At 47.2% G+C, this 14765-nt stretch overlaps 1 protein-coding gene across 3 annotated transcripts in view; it reads right to left on the bottom strand.

Annotated features, from left to right (window-relative positions):
- Nucleotides 1–7977: 7977 nt before the first annotated feature.
- The window catches only part of Esr2 (estrogen receptor 2), a 56529-nt gene continuing 49741 nt past the window's right edge, over nucleotides 7978–14765 (bottom strand). For all 3 annotated transcript variants that reach the window (XM_036206615.1, XM_036206614.1, XM_036206613.1), the window contains 2 exons: nucleotides 9841–10021; nucleotides 7978–8585 (listed from right to left, as the gene is read on the bottom strand). In XM_036206615.1, the coding sequence (XP_036062508.1) occupies nucleotides 8399–8585; nucleotides 9841–10021 (368 nt within the window). In that variant the 3' untranslated portion in view covers nucleotides 7978–8398. The remainder of the gene's footprint in view (nucleotides 8586–9840; nucleotides 10022–14765) is intronic.

A 14765-nucleotide genomic window follows, 5' to 3' on the forward strand; every position in this document is an offset into this window, starting at 1 on the left:
CACCTATCTTCTGTTTGGATTTACGGCCTGCTCTACAAGTTGATACCCAAACCTCGTGCTATTATCAGGACCAAGGAGCCATGTCTGGACAGATTATAGGCCCTAATGGGAGCATCCATTAACGCGTTAAAATGACTCCTAATGAGTTATTTGTTATATCCCTCGATTAGTGCATCTGTCAACCTTCATGAGAGGCTTCTTTTTGTAGTAGATGGTGATTCACACGGAAACCCCACAACTGATCAAGGTGCCCACAACTGATCAAGGTGTAGAGAATAAGAGACTGTGAAAGTCTCAGCCCTGTATCTAGATCATACCCCCTCCTCCAAAGGCTCGGAGGTCATTGTGGAGAGGCTGTGGGGAAATTGGAAGAGCCATAAGCAGTGGGTGACAAGGAAGAAGTGCCTTCTGGACACAGGGCAGCTGCACATGTGAAGTCACAGCCACTGAGACAGCATTCTTAGAGACCCACCATCTGTCTGGTGTGAGAGCTTTCCTGTGTGTGTGTGCATGTGTCTTGTTGCGGTGATAAAATACCTCACCAAAGCAAGTTAAGGAAAGAAAGTTCCAGGTCTAGGGAAGTCATGGCAGCAAGGGTCTGGGGAGGCAGCTGTTGACTGCACTCAGTCAGGAAGCAGAGTAGATGCTATGTGAGGCCAGCATTTCCTTTTCCCAGCCCATGGAATCCTGTTACCCACAGTTAAGGTAGGTCTTCCCTCCTGAGGGTGCCCAAAGTGATCTAGAGCTTGGCCAGTCGGCAATAACCATCATGATATGTAAATGGTTCGACCACTGGTCATCAAGAAAATGCCTAAAGATGAAAAGACTCACATGGCCCAGATTTTTCCATTCTAGTTTTCTGGAATGATCTACATAGGTAGCTTATCTGTACCCCCCAAGTACTTTGAATTGAAGGCATTTTTGCACTTGGGGATAGTTACATATACATGAGATACCTACGGCTAGGACTATATTTCACATATAGATACACACTGAAGGTAATTTTATACACTATTTTTAGTGATTTTGTGCATGAAATAAAGTTTCATGGTACAAAGCTTTCCAGTTGTGATGCCATTTGACCCTTCAAAGTTTTGGAGATTGAGAGTCTGAGGCCAACTCAGGCTATAGTGAGATGCTGTATGTGATTAAAAATAAAAAAGTTTTGTATTTGTAAATGAGGGATGTTCTGTCTCTAGCACACACCTTTAGTCCCAGCACTTTCGAGGCAGAGGTAACTATGTCACTAAGTTTGAGACCAACCTACATTGTAAGTTTCAGGATAGCCAGGGCTACAAAGTGAACCCTGTCTCCAAAACGGGGTTACTGCTCAACCTGTGACAGGCAGTGTGCTGTCTAATGAGACCAACCCCCAGTTGTGTATCCATCTCACTGGAGACGATCTCAGCATCTCCCCATCCTTGACTGAAAGTCACTAACCCAGTTCCTCACCCACCTGCATTAGCACACGGAGGCAGGCTTGATGGGGTAAAACCCTAACTGAAGGGCTAGACCAGGGAAACCTGTGAGTATAAGCTTCAACCTGGGACCCTTTGCTCCTCAGATACTTAAGTCACCTGTTCAGTTACCCAGCAGTTTTTCCAGGGGCTAGTTAATTTAAAAAAAAAAAAAAAAAAAGTGTCATTTCAAGTTTCTCCAATTTTTAAATGGATAGGAAGAAAAGGTGGTTTTTATTTTGTTTTGTTTTCCCACCTTAACTATGTGTGGCTTAGAGTAGTCTAGGGGGAAAATAAATAGAAATTAACAACCTTTTTTTTTTTTTTTTTTTTTCCCGCCAGAGCTGAGGACCGAACCCAGGGCCTTACGCTTGCTAGGCAAGCATTCTACCACTGAACTAAATCCCCAACCCCCAACCGTTTTCTTAAGCCACTGAATTGCTTCAAGGTTCCCTGCTCCATGTTAGCCTGGGACAAGCCACAGAAGTCCTAGCTCCTGCCCCATCTTGCACTCCAAAGAGTGTTTCAGAGGCCGTCGCTGCCCTCCGGAAGGGATGCTGAAATGTGTCAACCGGTTGGCTGCACTTTAAAGGCTATTGATATAGACACTTTCTCAACCGAAGGACCTCTGAGTTGGAGTTTGCCCACACACACACTCACTCCCCACCTCCACCCCCAGGAAGCCCTTTCTGCCTCCTTTCACGCAGAGCTTGGCGTGTCCCCCAAATGCTTGTAGGAGATGACTTGTGTCTCTCACTCTTAAGTAAATTGCTCACATCTTTCCTTCCCCACTTGTAGGGAAAAATCTTCAAATGAACATAGGCACAAAAACAACTTCAGGCAGGGTTGGGGATTTAGCTCAGTGGTAGAGCACTTGCCTAGCAAGTGCAAGGCCCTGGGTTTGGTCCTCAGCTCCAAAACAAAAACAAAAAACAAACCAAAACAAAACTAATAATAACTTCAGTATGAATGAATGACTTCACCCCATCGCTGAAGGGTATATTACCAGTTGACTCAGATCACAAAAATTACAGGAAATCTACCCAAATAAATTGAGTCTCTCTTTGCATACAGGGGCTTTTACATGTCTACGCAGTGTCTGTGGGCATGCGAAAGAAGTGATGCGGTAACTGTAGGTTCCATTGTTCCTGTTCAGGCAGCCAGGGGAAGGTGGGGCTCGTAACTCTTCTGAAATGGTCAGAGAGCATCATTGCTGACGCCCCCTCTCCTGGGAAGACAGACCACAGTTTTCAACAATATAAACCCCAAAAGAGAATAGAAGTCACAGAAGAAAATCAGACGCTACTTATCCTGGCAAAAAGTTCTTCCACTCAGCTCCCAACAAATATGTCTTTAAGACCCAAGTTACAAAAACCACTTCGTCACATTAAACTTCTCTCTGCTACAGCTCCATCGATATTACAGAGACATGGTAAGGACAAGGGACTCCTGGACGGATGCACGAAGAGCCTTAAAAGCATCACATAGACTTTTTGGCTCTTTGAGATTGAGTCTCACTCTGTAGCCCAGGTTAGCCTCAAATTTATGGCAACCCTCCCAAGCTCGAGGGCTTCCGGGTGTAAGCCGCCACACTCAAATGCTCATTTCTTAACAGGCTCACAGTTTAAAGCCTGATGTATCAACATTAGCCTGATGGCACACTGCATCTGTCTGGAAAAAAAAAAAAATGACAAATAACAGTCAACCAGCAGGCTCAGAGGGAGACATGACCACTGCCTCATGAAGTAATAGGATCAGGGCTCACAGGAAAACAGGTGAGCAACCGTGAGAATGCAGTTACCGCGTACTGTTTAGGGCTAGCCAACCTTTGCCCATCACCAAGAGGAAGCCAGCCACATGGGACTGGCTGGCCTACAAGTGAAGACGATCCCTGGGATTCTTAAAAATCATGTCCATAGAGACAGCACACAAGGCTGGGCAATGGTGGCGCACACCTTTAATCCCAGCACTCGGGAGGCAGAGGCAGGCGGATCTCTGTGAGTTCAAGGCCAGTCTGGGCTACAGAGTGAGATCCAGGTCAGGCACCAAAACTACACAGAGAAAAACCCTGTCTGGAAAAATACCCCCCCCCCCAAAAAAAAAAAAAAAAAAAAAAAAAAACCAAGAAACAGCACACAACTTATAGCTGCAACTGGATCCATGGAGCTTGAGAGCTCCGGGAAGAACTGGCATGAAGTGCGCTCAGCTGCACAGGGAGACGCTGGCACCTGAGGGATGGGGCGTTTTACACCGGTATCATCTCAAGGTATGAGTGAAGTTCTGGTGCCCTGGAGGAAAAGTCCCAGGAAGTGATGGGGAACCGCCTGGCTTAAGATCTGGGGTAAGATGGCAGGACAGGAATACAGCCGCCTGTCATCTCATGCCCATCACTGCTGCTGCCCGGCCCAGGTTCAAGCACACCCACTCTAAGCTGAGAAGGTATCACCCACTCTAAACTGAGAAGGCATGGATGGAAAGGGAAAGAGAGGTCATCCATGGCTTCACCAACTGTCATCACAACACTGCTCAGGAGGTAGAATCTCGGAGCCAGAGAAGGCAGCGAGTGAACAGGAGGCTCCGATTCCAACCCAGCCTTGGAAACAAGAAGTTGCAAGACCCTGAGCAGCTCAGGCGCCCCGCCCCCCGCCCCCCAGTACTTTCAGTTTGCACATGGATAAAATACAGGCTTGAACTTTGGCGTCAGAAATTTCTAAGCTGTTTGTGACTGTTTCTGGAGTGTTCTGGGTGTTAGGCATGTGGAGTTTCGTAGGGAGCTCCCACAGAAACCTCAGGAACTCTCTAAGATTCTGTAAATATTTGGGGTGTGGGGGATGGGGATGTAGCGAAATGGCAGAGAGCAAAAGAATAGAATATTTTTGAAATTATTATTTTGTTGCACTGTTTGGGATAGTGCCCATGGCCTTGTACATGCTAGACAAGGACTCTCGGCACTAAAGCTGCATTAGGCTCCTTAATAGTTGAACTGGGTGAACTGTATAATCGCTTTCAGCACCGGACTAGAATGGCCAGTTCCATCATCTGTTCTGTGTGACCTTCAATAAGTCGGCTTGGCCTTCCACACCCAAAAATGAAAATTTTAAAAATTAAAATAGAGTCACAGGAATGAATAATAAAGATTACATGTGAAAGCTGTGCTTGGCACATAGTGACTGTTCCCCAAATACCGTTTTTATATACCAGATGGGATGGTTTTGGTACTTATTATGTAACATTTACAGGATCCTTTAAGGGTCTGTTTTAGCAGCTTAAAGACATACATCGTGTCTTACTAAACAAAACTACTTTGTTTCACAATAGAGCTAGAAACTGGGGCTATGCCTTGACTTTTGAGAAGTTATCAATATATGCAAGCAGATGCAAATAGGAACCAAACCCTTTGTATGCTAGGAGATGCTTCAACCCAGCTTCCTCGTCTCTGCCCGTATGGCTGTGCTGAGAACTGGTAAGCAACCTCCTTCCTTGTAAAATTTTTAAACCACTGCCTTCCCAGCTGAATTAACAGAAGTCAGCCAGGTAAGGGCTCTGTGTGTGTGTGTGTGTGTGTGTGTGTGTGTGTGTGTGTGTGTGTGTGTGGTGGCTGATATTGTACTGTTTCTTTGTTTAAATGGTTAAAACTCCCTGTGTTATTTGTTGTGTGTTCTCACTAGAATTTCTCAAGGGAAAAAAAATGACTCTTTGGGATTATTTTTGGAGTTAATCTCTTCTCCCCCTGACAAGTAGGATAAACAGAGCCAGTGACAAGAGAGGGACATTTGTAAGAAATCACCGTGTGGCTCTCCTGTGGACAATCCCATCCACACCAGACCTCCCCTAGGCTAGTCCACACCCAGGAATCGGGGAGAGTTCTCTGTTATTAGAGAACAGTAGTACCTGTATTACGACTACTTCATGGTGACCATTTATAATTTAAACTTGTGATTTGGGAGCTAGGCAGAGCCCGTTCATCTACAGATTTCTGGGGTGATCACTTGCTGATTCCAACAGAAGAATCCTGCCATACCAGTTCAAGGCAGGGCTGAGGTTGGCTGCTCTACAATATGTCAGTTGTGGTTTCGTGGGGGCCGGGGTGTTCGGTAATCTAATGTTCATAGGTGCCATATCCTATTCTTCATCCTTTAAAAAAACACCTTACACATTTGAGATTTGTGCTGCTATAAGAGAACTCAAACTGTCCCAAAGGAGTGTGAAGGATTCGAGGGAGCCACCTTCTTTAAAATGGACACTGAGCATTTCCCCAATCCATTGAAAACCATGTCATCCTTAGCATGTCTGGGACAGATGGCCAGAGATCACTTGAGCCGAAAGGGAGAAGAGGACCCCAGGGTGCCCCAAAACAACAAATGCTCTTCAGAGTACAAATACCACCTTTCAACTGCCCACTTGTCCCAGAGCTGACTCAAACACAGCCCTAGACTGAGAAGTCTCGGGCAGGCAGGGCTAACCTGTGTCCCTACCAGACCCAGGTGAGATGCTAGTCAAGAAGAAATGACCTAGAGGATGGCCTCCTCTTCCCACTGAGCCAAACACAGTGAAATGAGCAGCCTAGAAGCATCTGGGAGAACTGGGTGTGGTGGTGCATGTCAGGGATTCCCCATAGGCTGACGCAGAAGGATCAAGAATTCCAGGCTAACTGGCACGTGCAGTTAATCTAAGCACACACAGAACTTGGCACAGAAGGACACTTGACCACCTGAGTTCAAATTGATTCCTTCCTTAGGTATCCAAAGACAACCAAGAACTTACTGTGCACTAAGCAGACACTAGCTTGGAGCTCTTTCTGATTTCTGTTTTTCTCGTCTGGCAGACTTGAAAAAACACAATTTTACTGGCAGCGTTTCAAGGCTGCCTTTGCCTCCCACTTCCCGCCCTCCAACCCCCGGCCTGTGTCTACAGAGGACGGCTTTCTGCACTGATGCTCTTGGGCTACAGCACTGAACTGCTAATAAGTTCAAACTGCCTGAGGACACTCCCCACCCTGTGCGTCCCCTATGTCTGTGTCCCTGTGTGTGTGTGACAGCTGCTAAAGTCAGCGTGAGCAACAGCACACCAACATCAAAATTAAGACATATTCATGTTCCCTCTTGTTAAGTGTAATCTTCCTAATGAATGACTCAGTAAATACAGGATGTACTGACCAATGCAACCCTCGTTTCAAAGGGAAGTGTATTTAATACTGTATCACCAGGTTTTACTTTTTAAAACATCCAATCGGCATAATCGTTTAATTGCTTACTTCCAAAGTAGAGCCGTTACATGTTTTGTGAATTTGCCACGTTCCTAAAAAACGTGTTTGAAAACCCCAGTTTCTAAAATGTGAGTTAAAGTGGCCATTTCAGAAGGGCTTTCTCCTTAGCTCCCATCATATTCCATTTGAATAAGAGCTAATGTGTTGGCTAATTTACGCAACCCACCTCAAAAGTGTTCTGGGCAATGGTGGCGCACACCTTTAATTCCAACACTTGGGAGGCAGAGGCAGGCAGATCTCTGTGAGTTCAAGGACAGCCTGGTGTACAGAGTGAGTTCCAGGACAACCAGGGCTACACAGAGAAACGCTATCTCAAAAAAAAAAAAAATTTTTTTTTTGAGAACTATAGATTAGAGAAGCTTTTTTTGCCATAAATAATTACCCCTAAATATTTCTCTTTAACCAACATTGGTATGTTCAAGTATTTTGCCCATCCAATCCATACGATACTGGCCTAAAGCTGTGTGTGTGTGTGTGTGTGTGTGTGTGTGTTCCTTCCAGAGGATATACATCATGTACATCTACAGCCTGTAGCATCCATGCCTCCCATGGATAGCTGATACTGCCACCTCTGCTGTGCGAGATGAAAACTGCATTCACAAGGCCTAAAAGAAGCAGTGTGCTGTGATTCACACCCACAGGATAAACTCCATTCACACACACACACACACACACACACACACACACACACACACACACACGAGAGAGAAAGAGAGAGAGAGAGAGAGAGAGAGAGAGAGAGAGAGAGATATCAACATAGCTTCAAGGAAGTCCAACTATAGAAAGATTTAAATCTTAATCCATGACAGTGGCAGACTCACCAGGCCAAATAAGCAGGTCTTACAAATGTAAATCAGGAAGGATGAATCTGCACGGACAGCAAGAGGACCTGGGGGAGGAATGGGGCTCACTTCTGAGTTTGACCAGTAGCCCTCTGGTCTCTGATAGAATAATCAATAACACGTCATCAGTCCTCACAAGCCTGTGAGGTAGGAATGTGAAACGTGTTGATTGTCAATGTGGTTTTCAATCCTACAATCAAGTGGTCCAGAAAGACACCCTTCAAAGGTTGATTTTACAACCACACAGTTAATTCTACAGTCCATTTCTTATAGACCAGCGGTTCTCCATCTGTTGTGGGTCATGACCCCTGTGGGGGTCACATATCAGATGTCCTGCATATCAGAGATTTACATTACGATTTATAACAGTAGCAAAATTACAGTTACAAAGTAGCAATGGAATCATCTTATGGTTGGGGGTCACCACAACATGAGGAGCTGCATTAAAGGGTCACAGCATCAGAGAGGTTAAGAAGTCCTGCTGCAGAGTGTCACCATATCTCCCTTGTCTAAGGCCAATCCTTTGAGTCAGACTTTCACCATCCATTCCAGAAGCTTTACGATGTCTTCCCGAGTGGGCAGAGGAGATAAAGTGAGAGAAGGATCACATCGAGAACCTTCTAAGGCTATACAAAAGAGAGAACTCTGCATTCAAAGGTATCCCCCGGTACAGGGACACTGCAACCCACCCACCCTGACCCCTGGGAAGCTGAATGTGGGGGAAGGGTGCATGACCAAGACAGCCATAAGATGAAGCCCCAGCTGGGGAGCTGCAAGGGTGTAGGGTTCCACCTTTGACCAGCTCTGCAGAATGTCCACCTTAGGCCTAGCTGTCACTGAGACTGTGGGTTCTGGGAGGCCTCTTTGCTCTTGCTGTCCTCTGCTGAGCTGCAATCAGACGCCGAGACTGAGGACTTGTACCCTCGAAGCGTGTGAGCATTCAGCATCTCCAGCAGCAGGTCGTACACTGGGACCACGTTTTTGCACTTCATGCTGAGCAGATGCTCCATGCCCTTGTTACTGTGAGGGAGAAAGGCACTGAGAATCCTCCTTTCTAGATAGCCATCAGAACACTGAAATAGTCCCCAAGTCTCCAGCACAAAGTCAGCCCATTTCCCACAATTCCCTTTGCTTCTACACTGTTGTTCTGGAGCTCATACATCCAGCTCCCTCCATAGTCTACATTCGAGGGCAAAAGTGGTATCCCCCAGACCTCCATCTCACCACCCAATGCTGCACCATGAGCTCATTCATAAAAAGCACCAAAACAAGGTTCTAAATAGTGGAACTATAAATAGGCTTCTTCACACTGGGAGGACAGAAGCACCTGTCTTGACCAACCCAGCTGGGAATGTCAAAATACTGAAAAATTTTGCCACTCTTGGCTTGAGCTTGAAAGGGTCATATGTACTGATGTGGGGGTTATGACAAACTTCAACAATTAGGTGAACTTACACGTAAGTGAGGATAGATTAATATCTATTCTGCAGAGGGTCATGGGCCAAGCACTCCTTAAAGAAAAAACAGGAAGGGATTCTTCTTCTTCTTTCCTCCTCCATGTTAAATGCTTGACGTGAACACTGTCCTTCCCCACAGCTTTTACAGCTTCCTCCTCAGGCAAGCACTGCCTTCCACCTTCATCCCCTCCCTTCCAGACTCAGGGCAGGGCTACCCTCCTGTGCAACACCACCCACTGAGCATCACTATACCCACAATAGCTATCACGGCACATCTTCATCCGTGCACAGGCCGTGCACTTCCTGACCAGGACTGTGCTCCATCCACAGCCTTGCTTCCTCAACCTGTTGGGACGTTCTCTTAGATCTCATCCTTGGTATCCTGATACCATGGAGACAAAAGGACAACTTGGTGCATGCCCCCAGTCCTGGGTGACCAGGAGAGCCAAGCTTAGCATCCTCACAGAAATGACCCCAGGCCTTACCCCTGAGCGGTATAAGGAGGATGGCAACGCATTTTAGGAGGAGAACTGCCCATTTTAGGACTCTATAAACAAATTCTAAACCCTAGCAACCACATCCAGGTGGGTCCTGCCAGCTGCCACAAAAATCCTGTCAGGTACCATGTGGCACTCATTTCAACATCAGCTATGGGCCAAGCTTTGGTGCAGGTGCATGCACTGATGAATTCCCACTCAAAAGTTCATTCTTCTCTCAAGTTGAACATTCTACCACTGCAAACCCGCCTGCATTCTCCGAAAGCTCGGATCATATGCCCTGCCCGCACCCCACCGGACCAGCTTCCCGAGGGTGTGTACCTGATGTGTCGGACATGAGAAAGAAGCATCAGGAGATTGGCCAGGCGAACTGGCTGCTGCTGGGGGGAAATGCCACTCTTTGCAATCACCCAGACCAGGGCATCTGTCACTGCGTTCAATAGATGCGTCAGCTTCCGGCTGCTCTCCACCTCCTGGCTTGCCGTCGCCAAGGGGTACATACCTGGACAAAGATGGAGAGCCCCGAAGTCAGAGAAAGGAAAGCTGAGGTCATGTGCCCAACTGTTAAGCACACCAGGTTCGCTAGGGAGGAGGCAGTGTTGACCAGAGCGACTCTAACTGGTGCATGCACTTTACCTTCCCCCAGGTTCTTCCTCTGAGAGCCAAAATCTTACCACTGAGCTGTAAGGGAATCCTGGCTGCAGCAAATGGCTAAGTGAAGATGGTCAGGTGAGATTAATATAATTATATAGTTTATAAATCAATATAAACTAATTCTTTTCTTGTTTTGTTTTGTTTTGGAGACAGGATGTCTCTGTGTAGTTTTGGTGCCTGTCCTGGAACTCACTCTGTGGGCCAGGCTGGCCTCGAACTCACAGAGATCCGCCTGGCTCTGCCTCCTGAGTGCTGGGATTGAGGCCAGCCTGGTCTACAGAGTGAGTTCCAGGACACTCAGGGCTTGAAAAACCAAAAGAAGGAGGAGGAGGAGGAGGAGGAGGAGGAGGAGGAGGAGGAGGAGGAGGAGGAGGAAAGGAAAGGAAAGGAAAAAGGAAAGGAAAAAAAGGAAAGGGAAAGGGAAAGGGAAAGGGGAAGGGGAAGGGGAAGGGAAAGGAAAGAAAAGGAGGAAGGAAGGAAGGAAAAGGAGACCTGGGGCTGGCCAGGCATGGTGGCACACACCTTTAATGGATCGCTGCTGTTTGGTTTTCACTCAATGTGATAAAACACTGATCAAAACCAACTTAGGGGAGTAAAGAGTATACCTCCCCTTAGAGGTGATATTCCATGACCAAGGGAAGCATGGGCAGGAACCTGGAGGCAGGAGCTGAAGCAGAAGCCATGGGGAAGTGCTGCTTACTGGCTTGCCCAGCCTGCTTTCTCACACAACTCAGGACCACCTGCCCAGGGGTGGAACCGCCCACAGTGGGTTGGGTCTTCCCACATCAATCATTAATCAAAAAAAAAAAAAAAAAAAGTGTCCCACAGACTTGTCAACAGGTCAATCTGATGGAGTCAGTTCTTCAGTTGAGGTTCCCTCTTCCCAGGTAACTCTAGTTAACTTAAGAGACAGAGGCAAGTGGCTCTCTGTGAGTTCAAAGCCGGCCACAGCATAGTGAGATTCTGAGGACGGAGCTCAGTGGACCTGCTTGTGTAGCCCGCACAAGGCTCTGGGTCTGAGCTCTAACACCTCAGGAAATAAAACACCCACTGTTTGCAGTAGCCCTGGAGCTGCTTCTCTGAAGCCCCTGCTCACCTCCTCCACACCCTCAGACCCTCACCACTACCTGCCCACCCTCCACTTGGGCCACTCATTCATTCCCCTCAGCAACCAAAGTGCAGATCTCCCGGCGGCTTCCAGACGCCCAGCTACCCAGGCACAGCAGATCTCTACCATGTGGTGCAGCCACTGAGGGGCCCAGGTCTCTTCTTAATCTGTTTTTGTTTTTAACTGTTGGGGGTTGGCGCATAACACGTGTGGGGAGGTCAAAGGATATTTTGTAGGCATCAGTACCTCTCTTCTCATTGGGGGGGTCCCAGGGATCAAACTCAGGTTGTCAGGCTCAGTGGCAGCAGGAGCCTTTTCTTGCTCAGCCATCCCACTGATCCCCACCCTCACTTAAATCCTGTCATGTAACCCAGAAAGCTGTGAATGTAGCCAGGGGTGGCCTTGAACTTCTGATCTTCCCACCTCTATCTTCCTAGTTCTGGGATTAGTTCTGTGATCGAGGCTTGTGCTAGCACACCCTATTTATGTAGTGCTGAGGACCAAACCCGGGGCTTTATGTGTGGCAGGCAAGAACCCTATCAGCTGAGCTCCATCCCTAGCCCCTGTCCTTGACCTTTCAGTTCCCAGTTCCCAGACCTCACCTTGAACCCCACTTTTAACCCCTGCACTGGAGATACCCTGAGCATTCTCTAGATTCTGCTTAGGACAATGGTTCTCAACTTGTGGGTCGAAACCCCTCTGAAGTCACGTATCAGATCTCTTGCATATCAGATATTTACATTACAGTTCATAACAGTAGCAAAATGACAGCTATGAAGTAGCAACAAGATAATTTTATGGTTGGGGGTCCCCACAACATGAGGAGCTGTGCTAAAGGGCCACAGCATCTGGAAAGTTGGGAACTGCTGGCTTAGGAGGTCCTCATTCTTCTCCATTATTCTGTCTCTATTTATGACCATTCCAGAATCCTTCAGAGCTCAGCCTGGTCAGGAACTTCCTTCTGGAAGCTTCTCCTGAGTCCCAGCCTACATCCGGCTTGCCTTCTTTCCTGCATATGCAGGATGTCGGCCTGTCCTCCCACATCCCTGCAGCCACCCTCCTTCCCTCATCAGGGACAACACAGACCTGTGGGGGCACAGACCCCGCCCACTTGTCACCACATCCCCATCACCTCCTACATTGCCTGACACAGGACACATGGATGTACAGAAAGAACTAGACTGGATTCACCTAGGTTCACATGTTAGCATATTCTTAGCCAGTCACATAATTGTAACTGAAATATTTGTGTATATTTTAAGTACACACAGAGAAAAGCATTAGCTGAAAAGTGAAGAGAATTTTGAGCTGTGTGTGGCAGCTACATATCTTTGATCCCAGCACTCAGTAGGCAGAGGCAGGTGGAACTCTGAGAGTTTGAGGCCAACCTGGTCTACATAGCAAGTTTCAGGACATCCGGGGATACATAAGAGACCCTGTACATTATACTAATGGGATAAGCCAGTCACAAAAGATCACACTTTCTCGGCACAGGGTATGACCCATGAGGTTGGCTTTAAATTACCTACAGAGCTGAAAGTGACCCTGATCTTCTGATCCTCCTTCAGAAGCTCTGGGTGCTGGGATGACAGGCATACACCATCAATTATTGAGCTACAGCCCCAATTTAGAGTCCCTTTTGCATTGCACTATTTGAAATCGTATCTAGAACAGACACATCCCTAGAGACAACACAAACTGGCAGTTACCCTGGGGTGAAGGAAGGGTGGGTGTGATGGTTAATTATCAACTTGATTGGATGAAGAAACCTAGGGCACCGATAAGGCACACCTCTGGGTACGTCTAAGAGGACTTCCCCAGAGAGGATTAACTGAGGAGGAAGACCTGCCCTGTGGGTGGGCAGCAGTCCCACAGCTGAGCACCAGAGTTGCCCCTCTGCTTCCTGACCCGTGGGTGTGTAAGCGGGCAGCTCCCACAGCTACAGACGGAAGCTGACCCCGAGGCTAGCTTTCTCACCATACTTCCTCCCTACTTGCTTCCTGGTGGCATCAAAAACAAAAGTCACTAATGTAGTAGGGAGTGTGCAGGCTGAGGAATACTGGATTTCCTGGGGATGGTGGGGGGCGGGGTTAAAGTACTCTAAAATTGATTTTGGTAATGACACAGAGTGAACATATTAACAAAAACTGAACTGTGTACTTTTGTTTTAGGACAAGCTCTTGCCATGTAGCCTAGGCTAGCCTAGAACTTCTTAGACATTCCAGCCTGGCCTCAAACTCATAGTTCTCTTGAGTCCTGGGATTACAGGTGTACACCACCACACACATCTTGAATTATCTACTTTAAATGGGTGAACTGTGAGCCGGACAGTGGTGGCTCGTGTCTTTAATCCCAGCACTCAGGAGGCTGAGGCAGGTGGATCTCTGTGAGTTGGAGGCCAGCCTGGTCTACGGAGTGAGTTCTAGGACAGGCTCCAAAGCTACACAGAGAAATCCTGTCTTGAAAAATCAAAATAATATTAATAATAATAATAAAATGGGTGACCTATGGTATTCTGTTGTTAATAAAGTTGTCATTAAAATAGCCTTCAGCACCAAAATCACAGTAGCATAAATGCCCACTGGCAGTGTGTGGCTCCCTTCAAAGAGCATGGTTGGTAGTTAGTTAGTTGCCCTCCTTCAAGAGCCAGCTGGACCATTACCAAGGACAGACCCTGGGCCTCCTTCAAGTTTGGAGACAGCACAGTCCCATACAGAGCTCAGAGCCCATTGTGATCAATTGGTTTAGGAAGGGGTGTCACCACATTTAAACAGGTGCCTGCCATGTCAATTTTTTATAAGAAGGAGTGTATAGCTGGGCGGTGGTGGCTCACGCCTGTAATCCCAGCACTCGAGAGGCAGAGGCAGGTGGATCTCTGTGAGTTTGAGGCCGGCCTGGTCTACAGAGTGAGTTCTAGGACAGGCTCCAAAGCTACACAGAGAACCCCTGTCTCGAAAAACCCAAAAAAAAAAAAAAAAAAAGAAGGAGTGTATATTTGAAAGATCTAAAATGAACCTAAAATCATCCCAGGATCCCCGATTTACTGTACCTCTCTCTCTGTAGTCAGGAATACCTACCACGCCCATACTTTGGGCATCGCATACCTGCTCATCAACATAGCACAAGGGGACACGATACTTGCTCTGTGGCAGGCCTTCAACAGGACCAAAGGACAAGACAGAAGCCCTGTCAACCAGACACACAGGAAGCAGCAAAGTGAACTCACTCCACCTCCTCGATTCACTGTAAAACGAAACTAAATTACTTTCCATAAAACTAAAGAGGTCTAGTAAAGACGGAAGGGAGCGGGAGGGCTCACATACCAAAGAAAGCATCTCAAGGACACAACCCCATCCCCGCTATTTCCTGGGAACATCCATGTGTTCCTACTCTAGCCCACCAGGCGTTCTGGGAGCACAAACGCCAAGATTTGTGGTATCCTACATGTTCAAGGATGAAGGCCCAAGCTCTGCTCAGCTGGAGG

This window comes from Onychomys torridus, chromosome 14, assembly GCF_903995425.1.
Source record: "Onychomys torridus chromosome 14, mOncTor1.1, whole genome shotgun sequence".
Taxonomy (NCBI): Eukaryota; Metazoa; Chordata; class Mammalia; order Rodentia; family Cricetidae; genus Onychomys; species Onychomys torridus.